The sequence below is a fragment of the Corythoichthys intestinalis genome, chromosome 6 (genome assembly GCF_030265065.1).
Source record: "Corythoichthys intestinalis isolate RoL2023-P3 chromosome 6, ASM3026506v1, whole genome shotgun sequence".
Taxonomy (NCBI): Eukaryota; Metazoa; Chordata; class Actinopteri; order Syngnathiformes; family Syngnathidae; genus Corythoichthys; species Corythoichthys intestinalis.
The window spans coordinates 25,560,083-25,571,815 of NC_080400.1; the positions used below are offsets into that span (position 1 = coordinate 25,560,083).

The following is an 11,733-nucleotide window of genomic DNA, read 5'->3' on the forward strand; positions in this document are numbered from 1 at the left end:
TCCAGCTATGCCCAGCGCATCAAGCATTGATGATAGTGGGATGTCCTTGAGAGGAACACCAAGGGGTTGTGGTCTGTATAAACAGAGACTGGGCAATGAGTACAGCACACATAAACATAAGCCCCTTTCCCACACGCCAAAATACCGGGAAAATCGCAGGATTTAAACGGGGTAGTCCTTATGTGTGAAACCAATTTCCCGGGTCGACTGATTATGCAGACAATTCACGGGTCGCATCGTAGTATAATGTCCAGGACTTTCCCGGGAAGCGGTGTGCGTGAAAGCAGGCGTTAAATTCCCGGGTCACAGCACGATGGCTGATGAGGCAACAACGTGGATTGCAGGTACAGGCATAATGAGGCACAGTGTGTCACATCCTGATCAATTTAAAAACCTACCGTTTGCAGAATGATTCAACTCAAAAGGCGATTGCAATCAAATCAATAACTACACAGATAACAAACTTCAACCAGGGCACACTCCCATTTCGACCTATCCCATGTTTGTAAAAGTTTCAGTTATTGTAAAAGGACATTAGTACCTCTTTAACACACTGATTAAGTGGCCCAATCCATGCTGTAAACTTCAAGCGATAGAACAGGTTGACACTGAACCTTCCTGCATGTTGTGTTCTCCGTACAGAAGTGAGCGTGGCTGAAACTCAGTGAACCTGCACTGCATGGACCCTCCACACTGGCAGGCCATGAATACCCTCCTGTACAGGAGAGTGAGGGGGCGATTATACAGCAATGGCCCAGACTCACCGACCCAGCCCTGCTTTGGTGGTCATAAAGGGGCCCTCTGTGTTGTGTATAGAGCCAGGGTTTGATTCTGCTGTAAAAGGCGTTATTGATACACTGGTCAGGCTTGTCTTTGGCACCGGTGTTGCTGAATTCACTGAGAAAGGATAATAAAAGAAAGCCCACACTGTTTGTGAAAGAGTAGCCTTGTAGTGCTCAACGAGTATCACCAAGACACAGTAAATCCTGAATTTTCACAAGGAAACCACTCCTGCCGTGAATTACAAAATTTCACTGGTAGAGGAGAACCGGGTTGGTTGTCACATAGGTTGTCAAACTTGTCATAACTTGACCATCGTGTAAAATATGTATTGAAATGATCGGAATTGTGAAAAAAAATAAAAATAAAAAATTCTTTACTGCAGATCGACACAGAGCTTTTAGGTAAGAGGCAATTGCTTTTTAAAGACCAATTTTAACATTTTAAGTAGTGCTGTCAAATTTATCACAATAACAGGTGGTAATTAATTTTTTAAAAATTAATTACGTTAAAATATTTGACGCAATTAACGCATGCACGGAATGACCCGTTCATGCGTTGCCTCAAACAGTTTACAATGATGCCGTTTTAGCACATTGAGAGTGAAAAGGCAGAGAAATGCGAGTGGACACAGGCGTTCATTGGACTGCGCCTTAATTGGCTTAAGCTTTGGCAACTCTTTCACAACAGATATAAAAGTATTGTGGCGAGCGACGTGGGGAAGAATGACAGGAGATGATCTTTTTCTTAACACGCTTAATTGAACACAACGCAGATCATACTGTAAACCACTTGCAGCCACCACTGACAGTCATGGTTGCCCAACTTCCCATCATGCATTTGGGCGGAACAGTTAAGTTGCTACAGTATTATTTAGTGATAGCACAACAAAAATAATATTCCTATCTCTCCCAGGAGACAAATCTTTTTGTTAACACACTTAATTGAACACAACGCAGAAGATACTGTATACCAATTCCAGCCACCACCGACAGTCATTGTTGCCCAATTTCACATCATGCATTTGGGCGGAACAGTTAAGTCGCTACAGTATCATTTAGTGAAAGCACAACAAAAATAATATTCCTATCCTCAAAAAAATAATCTTCACAAAAAGAAAAGACCAATGCAAAGAGAACTGGCATTTCCAATCAAAATAGCTATGCAAAATACACATAAAACTTGCTCAGACTTTGCCTTGGCTAGATCTCTAATTAATTTAAATCTCGCCATTGACACCTTGTGGTGTATTTCAATCACTACCTTTCATAGTTAAATTATTAGTTTATTTTTTTTATTTAAATTTTACCAATTTTATTAAAACGAAAACATTGAGAGGGGTTTTAAATATAAGATTACTGTAACTTGTACTCAAATTTATCTTTTAAGAACTACAAGTCTTTCTATCTGTGGATCCCTTTAACAGAAAGAATGTTAATAATGTTTTTTTTCTTTTTTTTTCCATTAGCCTCAATGTAGCAATGCTAAAGTTTAAAAAAAAAAATTATATAGAAGTGTTTCCTTATTTTGAATGTCTGAACTTTAATTCTACGGCGTTTTGATAGCCAATAAACATCTGTAAAAGCTACTGGAGTCTCATACGCAATCAACACGCACGTTTGCCGAGTGGACGCAGCACACGCACGCACGCAGCGATAAATTATCGCCTTCATTTTTATTTACTGTGTGATAATTTGACTTACTGCATATCGCGACAGGCTTAATGTTCTTTAATTATTCTAATAATTAATTTAAAAAAACACATTTTATCCAGATGATTGTCATCACTTAAAAAAAAAAAAAATCCAATTTAGATAAGAAATGACAACTGAGTGGAGAATGCACAGAAACAGTTCATGTACAGTACATTTACAGTGGTACCTCAAAATACGAAAGCTTCATTACATGAAAAATTCATTTTACAGAAAGTTTTTCAAAGCCTTTTCCGCTTTATATTACGAAAGATTACTAATCATACGTACGAAAGATAATACGTACTGTAATAGATCATTCCTGCTCACAGCAATGCAATAATATAACTACTAAATGTAAACAAGCAAAATATGCTACATAATGCTCATGTACATGAAACAAATACAAGTGACGCTTCATCAAGGCACAAACAGCGATATAAAATAGCAAGAACTGCAATCATATAATAGTTGCCTAAGTTAGGTCATCTTTTAGTACTCTGTGTTTGCAATGAGCTCAAGTAGTCATGTGATGGCATCTGCAAAATGAGCTGGAATCGAACAAACTAGTTACACTCAAATGCCACTAGGAGGCGACAAAGCATTACAAATAACAACAGGCAAACAAAGGACATGAACGCAAATTTAATATGGTGTTTTAGTAGAGCTAAAGACAAATTATGCGATGTACACGTAAAACGTGATTAATTAAATGGAAAAATCATGATACAAAACCCATAACAGAACGAATGAATTTCGTATCCGTACGAAATCTTGTGCTATCTTGTGGCATTTTAAAGTGTTTCAGTAAGAATACAAAAACAATGTAGGGTTTGTATATAAAACTCAGTATGATTCAGTGCCAATATCGGCGCTAATCTAATCCAGTTTAGGAGGGCTTACAATGATCATCAATGTTTTTGATGCCCATCCATCCATCCATCCATCCATCCATCCATCCATCCACCCACCCATCCATCCATCCATCCATCCATCCATTAATGCGGGGTGAAGCTTTCCAAAGGTGCAATCCTAATGTATATTCTCTAAACCATCCACAGAAGTGAGCGTGCCTCCACTCGTCACCCCGCCCAGGGCAGATGCAAGCTGCCGGCCAGACTCCGCCCAGTCGGCCCCGCACCCTACCGGGATCTCGCCCTCCTCCGTGCCCCCTGCAGACACCACGCTCTCCTCCAGCACCTCATCCTCACCCACGGCTCTCCCTTCCCTTTCCCGCAGCGACCCGGGCACAGGCGGGGGCTTACAAAGCCGCAGCACCAGCTCGGAGCGGCTACTGGAGGCCTCCAGCAGCGCGTCAGAGGACTACCACGACGCCGACGGGAACCGGCGGGCTCGAGCCGTGGAGAACCAATACTCTTTCTATTGAGCACGCCGTGTTGTTTGTTTGGGTTCTGACAGCAATTTCCTGTTTCTCTTGATTTGAGAGCAGCGGCGACTTGGTCAGGCTGCACAGCTGCGCTTGGCATCGTAATGAGGCGTGACAAAGGGCTACGCTTAGATGACACTTAAGCGGCGAGGATCTGTGTAGGCAGAAAGAGCAACAGGAAGTCACCCCCCTCTACTCATATGGCTTTGATTCAGCTCATCTGACCGCTTCCTTCTCGACACCCGAGTTTGAATTGAGCACGAAGCTAGGCTCATGTTTGGAAAGCTGCTCTGAGTCCATATGTGGTATCCTCCATGTTTCCTCCAAGGAGTCTCAACACACATACAGTAGACGTGTTTCGTGGAGGGCCTGTGCTGCAATTAAGAAAACTGGGAAGTTGGGCGTTTTGGCTTGGGGTTTCATCATTTTACTGTCAAAACGGTGGCAGGTCCAGAAATTTTTCACAGAGGTGGCCAAATGGGCACACTTAAAATCTAAAACCATAATTTCAGCCTTTCGTTAATCTATTGTAGTAAACCGTTGATTAGTATCTGAAAAAAAAATAACGGGACAGACAAAAACTTTTATCATATGCGTCTCAGAGGAAATAATCTAATTTACAAAGTTGAAAAAAAAACATTTTAATTTTTCTGATGTAAAATAGTGGAGAAAAAGTAAATAAAAATTAGTATTTCCAGGTAGTATCTGTCTGGCATTTGATCAATGCTTGAACTATTTTAACCAATGAAATGCCAGTATCCCAAAATGCCTGCTCCACGTGACATAATTAATGTCCATTATCAAATGCACCTGTGCTCGGGCCTATAAGTGCCATTTGCATACAGTGCTTAAAGGGGAGGTTCAGAATTTTTGACGTTAGGCTTAATCTTCGAGTTGTGTTGATTTCAATAAATTCCCTGCGGTTAGTTATTTATGTGTTAGTTTCAGGGCTCTGGACAGGCTACGCTAGCATGAGACAATGGGCCCGTCCTAGCATGCCTATAAAAAAACCACATATACACGCATGAAAATCACCGATGACCCATGCAATCAAAAATTGGCTATGTTTTCAGGATGAAGTTACTCGAATTTACCATTGCATGTCAATAACTGTAGTATGAACAGCAACATTTGTTATCCAGCAGCTCTGTAGGTAACAGGCTGCAGAGCGGAGTGATATTTTTTTTCACCACTGTGTTTATGTCGTAGCTAGCAGCAACTATCCACAGTTTGTATGGTTCCTCGTTCTTCATAGGGAATTTGTGGAAACTCTCATATGCTTATTTCTTCTGTCTGTTTCCACAGCCTCTAAATGCGCGTTTCACTATGTTGTCGTTCTTCAGTCAAGACTCCGTAGACTGATGCTGCATTCAAGGAAGGTGGGAAGTTGAAGTTTTCCCAACCTCCGACCAGGAAAAATATAATTGGAACGACACTGGGAGGCACTAGTTGTGAAGTCAGAAAAAAAGTACCTTGACTTCACGAGTTGCTTCAATCACACGTCACTTGACAAAATGCGCTTGCCATTGTAAAGCAGACCGTCTGTAGTAAAACTAAAGAAAGCAGTTTGGTCTATTTACCTTAGCCGTCGTTTTCTCTGTACCATTTGATCGCTAAGGAGAAGGCAAGTCTGCTGGAGGTCAACATGTCTTTTGATGGCCAAGATAAAAAAAATGTTTGGAACGCTTTGAGGTCGCAACTGGTACCATCCGATTGGGATAAGTCCGACCTCCCACCTTCCTCGAATGCAGCATTAGCATGAGAGGCCGAAGCACTCCTCTATATTGCTGTAGCATTACGCATCTAAAAAATCGTCCCGCATAAATAAATGAATTACGGCAGTTTGGTGTGACATTGTTTTGGCCACATGGGCATTTTTAACAATGATCTGCATTTTGAATTTATTTGACTCGCGCTAGCTTAGCCACTCTGGAGCCCTGAAATTAATAACTAACAAACTGCACAGAATTGATGATGAAATCAACTAAACCAACTAATTTAAGCCCCGTTAACTCGAAGATCAAGCCTAATGTCAAAAATTCTGAACTCCCGCTTTAAATACTTTGCGCAACTGTGTTTCAAATGAAGGTCTATTTTACTCGGTGTTGTCTGTCCCTTTAAGGAAATGCTTACTGATAGATATCCTTTGTTTTAGTTCCTTAAATTTAATGCTACTAATTATCTACTAATTATCTATTGTGCACAGAACAATACAGTCATTAAATTCTACAGTACACTAAGCAGTCAGGTAAAATAAATTTATTGGGGGGTAGGGAGGCATGGCATACCCTAGCCACCTCCATGGGAGCGCCATTATATCAAAATCAGGCGACACACATTTAATCGTTGACACTTTAGGGAAAAATGTTGTCTTGGGTTTACTATATGTTATCAACTGGTCAGAAACATGAGAGGACAAAATAAAAAAACTTGAATGTGCAAATGAAAATAAAAAACAACAACATAAATTTTGCAAATTCAGCCAAAAGTTGTCTTAAATGAACCTTATTTGTTGACATTCTTGAAACAGTCCAACTTGTGTGGGGTTTTTTTATATATTGAAATGTGAACATTTTTTGGCAAGCACCATGACAGCACGTGGCGCGTTTCTTCTTTTGTGTGTCAAGTCAACAACGTAAGGCCTCTAGTAGACCTAAACATATAAATAGTAAAATTGTCAAGTGCAATCTGTCCTTCAAATTACTTAAGGAAATGTAACAGTGTAGCCATGCCAGCCGCACAAAACTCTCAAATGGAAAGTATAATTACATTTAGTTTGTTCCATATGTGTGTAGCCTGCTAGTTTTTCAAATTATTCACACACCAACAGTATCAATGAATACAATATATACATCATAAGTCTTCATGTAATAACTGGGGTTGCTTGTGTATTTAGTTGTACAGACACCAAGTGTCTGTTGGGGCTGAAGCATTTACAGTATGAGGCTGTAGGCCTTTATTTTTACAGAGATTTTATATAATATGCTGTATATTATAACCAGATATATTTTTTACATTTCCCCTAAAGCAGATTATATGTAATATATATTCCAAAAATATTTGTAACTTAAAAACAGTGTAATATATTAACATATATTCCTATATATTGTACTGTGGTTGAAATCAGCTCTTAAAAACCCATTCAACTAAATGGCAACTTTCCTGATGCAAAAATCCCCACCCCCCTCCCACTCCTCAATAAACATCTATTCAAGAAAATACCAAGCATTTTCGGGGCGTCTCGATGTACTTAGCGATAATTTTTCAAGTTATATTTCGTACAACTTCTCAGTTTTCAAGGATGCAGCAAGAAAAAAAATGAAACTGAAATGATCATGCATTTTTCTACATCAATTTGCAAGTGTTTTAAAAGTGAGGCAGTTCCATACAAATGAAGGTGGTTACCATTTTGCTATCCCACTGGCTTATTTTATCCACTTGAATGCAGGTGTGGTTCTGTATTCGAGTAATTTGGGTTGTTTTTCGGTGCAAGCTTGTCCTTTTAGGTTAAGTGTAGCTTAGATATGCGGTTAAATCCATTTTACTGGGAGGGTTGGCAGTGAATGATCAAGTTGCCATCAATGGCAGCCAATGAGTCAACAGCACACAGGTAGAAGTAACATATCGATGGGTTGTCAAGAGTGGCCAGACCGCAGCGTTTTCCAAGACAGCCCAGGAGGTTAATGTGCCAATTTAAATCCTATTTTTGGAAACATATTTATTATTCCTTAGCTGTTGTAAATTACTTTCCCCCTTTTGAGTCTTATTATTGTACAAGGGCCCCTTCTAACATATCACAGACTGCTTATGCCCTGAACACATTGTCAATTTAGCAAAACAAAAAAAGATTTTTTTCTGTTTTCTGGCTGAGTTTTGAAGAGTCTGTGCAGTCTTGGTTCCCTTTTGTTTTGGTAACACTTGGTAAAGATTCAAAGCTTTGTTTCCGTAGTCTGACTGAGTTTTGAAGAGTCTGTGCAATTTTGTACAAAGTGATGTAATTGACATGCTACTTTATATTTCTGTGAATAAAATGTGAACAAAGTATTTTGATTCCTGTCTCTTTTTGTAAACTAATGTAATTAAGCGATGATAATATGCGTTATTTGTATATTCAGTGTATTTCAAAGTAAATCCTAAAAAATCCGCTTTTGTTAACAGAATCATCAGTTTTCTGCACAGGTGACGTCATTGTGCGGTGGTTCGATGTTCTCTACAGAGAAACGTCACACTGCAAAAACAAAGGTAATCTTCATCCTTTATAGGGAACTTATTGGCTGCCACTGACTGTGCTAGATGTCCAAACCATTTTGACTGGAAGATGCTGGCAACAGATGATCGCTGGTAGCCCTCCCAGTCCAAATAGATTGGACACCTAGCGTTGTTAATGGCATAGCCAGTCCCCCCCAGTTTAAATGAAAAGGACGTCGATCATTGTCAATGGTAGGCAAAGAGTTAAATACTGTGAAATTTAAAGGGATCCATGGATAGAAAGACTTGTAGTTCTTAAACGATAAATGTTTATTATTTTGAGTTAAAATAATGTGATACTGAAAGTGAAACCCCTCTTGATGTTTTCGTTTTTATAGTTTGTAAAATTAGTATAACGAGTAGGTGGCCATTGTTGTTGACATGGCAGGGCAGTGAAGTCACATGGCTACACTGCCGGGCTTCCAGAGTATCACTGTGGAGGAATAAACATGTAATATGTTTAACCCTTTCAATTTGAACCCGAGAGGAACATTAATGAGCATGACAGCAGCAAAAGCAAAATGAACAGGAAAAACGGGATGAGACGAGAGTAGAAAAAAACGGTGTTCTGCCAAAATGTGCTACACCAGCGAAACATCTACAAGAGGCGAATTTGTCACCCGAAGAACAACCGTGTGCTTTCAGCTTCTTTTGTTTAGATGCATACAAACATACTAAAGATGCCTTGAGAAAATACTTAAACATAGTAATATCAAATAAGGCTGGTTTAAATATGCTACGTGACTAATGTGGTCAACAGATCAACAATCTGCTCTAAAGCTACCACAAGAAAACACAATGCTTATAACCAGTTTTTAATTCATTTTTTAACATTTTATGAATCTATAATTGTATTTATTAGGGCTGTCAAAATGATCGCGTTAACGGGCGGTAATTTTTTAAATTAATCATGTTAAAATATTTGACGCAATTAACGCACATGCCCCGCTCAAATTAAAATTACTGCAGCGTAATGTCCGCTTGTTACTTGTTTTTTTTGGTGTTTGGCGCCCTCTGCTGGCGCTTGGGCCCAAATGATTTTATGGGTTTTCAGCACAATGAGTGAGCATGGTGAATTATTGACATCAACAATGGCGAGCTATTAATTTATTTTTTGATTGAAAATTTTACAAATTTTAATAAAACGAAAACATTAAGAGGGATTTTAATATATAATTTCTATAACTTGTACTAACATTTATCTTTTAAGAACTACAAGTCTTTCTATCCGTGGATCGCTTTAAGAGAATGTTAATAATGTTAATGCCATCTTGTTGATTTATTGTTATAATATACAAATACAGTACTTATGTACCGTATATTGAATGTATATATCCGTCTTGTGTCTTATGTTTCCATTCCAACGATAATTTACAGAAACATATGGCATATTTTATGATGGTTTGAATTGCGATTAATTACGATTATTTTTAAAGCTGTAATTAACTCGATTAAAAATTTTAATCGTTTGACAGCCCTAGTATTTATTTAAAGATATGCAAAAAAAAAAAAAAAAAAAAAGTAATAGACTGGTGGCGTACTCATTTTTTTGTTCATCCACAAGATGGCGCTATCATTTCTTATTAAATTCAAAGCATGCAGCAAGATGTCAGCTTTCAACAAGGGCGCCTACAAAAATGAATGTGTCACTACTGGCCACTCTGCATGCAAAATAACTATGTACTTTAGTTTGTTATTATGTAATACCACAATGTAGTCCAAATGTTTTGGGTATTTAATGCAGTTAATTTATTTTCTTTGGAGCGTTCGTTTTGGCAGGAATACTGAGACCAGAGGTACCCAAGTCCGGTCCTCGAGAGCCCCTATCTAGCTTGTTTTTCATGTCTCCCTCCTCCAACACATCTCAATCAAATAATTAATATAATAAAGATCGTTATCGGGCTATTGTGGAGCTTACTGATGAGCTGATCATTTGATTCAGGTATGTTACAGGAGGGACACATGGAAAACAAGCTGGATAGGGGCTCTCAAGGACCGGATTTGGTCACCCCTAACTAGACGGTCATGTTCGAAAATACTGTTGTGATCTCACAGTAGCCAACTCAACACAATATTTGTTTTTTTCCATTCATATAAATTAGAACTCAATTTCAGCAGTTCCTTTAAAGAAGTTTAACTGACAATTGCAATGTATGGTATCGTTTTAAACCATCCTTTATTAAACTAAAATACATTTGTTGTTGTTGGAATTTACAAGTGTCTGCACTCGTATCGGCGAGTACATTGACGGACATAAAGACTAAAACGGTGCCAACACGTCCTTCCGTCTGTCCAAGTCGTCCTGATGCAGCTCCCCTTTCAGGGCTCTGTGATGCTTATCAAGATGATGCCCGCAGCGAGAAGCAGCAAGCCCACCGTGCCCTCGATCATCTTGTATTGCTTCCACTTGCGCAGCTTCTCCTTGCGCGCCTCAACTTCACGCTCCTTCCTGGCTCGCATTTCCCTCTCCCGCTGAAGCTGTTGGCCGTAGTGGGCCTGGTAGAAGGCATCGAAGTCGTACATGGGCCTCCCTCCAGTTTGGGAGAACCGCCGAGAGGTGGTTTGCTGCTGCTGCTGAGTGGGTCTACTCTGGGTGTCTTTGGAAGGGGGTTTTCCTGCACCGTGGACATCCATCGTGCTGAGAATGCCCCGGTCATATTTTCTTCTCAAACTTTTGTTCCCCAGAACGGTGTAGGCCTCGCTGATCTCAGAGAAGCGCAGAACAGATTCGGCATTTCCAGGGTTTTTGTCCGGGTGGAAGATGAATGACTGCTTGTAATAGGCCGTCTTGATTTGGGACTGGGTGGCATTGGGGGAAACTTTGAGGATGTCATAATAGGCCGTCCTGTTTCTGTGCAAAGGGACATCTTTAGAGTCTCTCGTCCGGCTGTAGCTTCTCAATTTAAAAGGAACACTGTGCCGTCTTTCCGACTTATTGACTCGGATGAGGATGCAGAAAGCTCGAAGCTGCTGACTTGACGTGAAGCGGGGGTTAAGACAATCGGAAGAAACTGCTTTGCTCCCGGAAAGCCTCCAAGGTCCAAATAAAGACTTGTTTAAACCGTTCAAAGTCTCATTGGCATGAACAACAAATCCACTAAAACGAGGAGAGTTAAGGTCCAGACAAGTTTCAGTCACCTGATAAGGTCTTCCCACTGGCCTGACTTCTATTTTGGGTTCTGCCCTTATGCTTTTTAGCCGAATGTCGCCTTCATTTTCTGTTAAAACATTCTTATTCCGGCATACGGTAAAAGTGTCCTTATCACGCCAAGCTTCCCCGGAGCACACCGGTCGACTCTGGCCGTACCTGAGGGTGGACAAGCGGCAAACTCCGCCGCCCAGCTTGTGGGCGACCTCCGCCATTTCCCCCCTCATTGAACAGAGAAAACAAACCCAAGTTCCGTGTACGTCATGCATAAATGGGCCAATAGGAATCAAGGATAACAGAGCGGTTCAAGAAGCCTAACCAATCACAAAGGAGAGGTTAGCTACGTCACAATCAACATGAGCATGAAAATCATCATGCTTATGTTACTACGTTACTGTGGATATAGGTTTTCAAACATTTTTAAAAGTTGATCTTTTGTCAATAAAGCTATGACCCCCCACCCCCACCAATAAATAAAT

General features: G+C 40.0%; 2 protein-coding genes across 2 annotated transcripts in view; one reads left to right on the forward strand and one right to left on the reverse strand.

Annotated features, from left to right (window-relative positions):
• Positions 1-7,902, forward strand: part of LOC130917444 (SH2B adapter protein 2) — a 47,771-nt gene extending 39,869 nt beyond the window's left edge. Inside the window, exon 9 of the mRNA XM_057838846.1 lies at positions 3,533-7,902. Coding sequence (XP_057694829.1) covers positions 3,533-3,858 — 326 coding nt within the window. The 3' untranslated portion in view covers positions 3,859-7,902. The remainder of the gene's footprint in view (positions 1-3,532) is intronic.
• A 2,343-nt stretch (positions 7,903-10,245) lies between these two features.
• dnajc30b (DnaJ (Hsp40) homolog, subfamily C, member 30b) lies at positions 10,246-11,505 on the reverse strand. The gene has a single exon (XM_057839455.1). The coding sequence runs from the start codon at positions 11,479-11,481 to the stop codon at positions 10,426-10,428; it is 1,056 nt and encodes a 351-aa protein (XP_057695438.1). The 5' UTR covers positions 11,482-11,505; the 3' UTR covers positions 10,246-10,425.
• Positions 11,506-11,733: the final 228 nt, after the last annotated feature.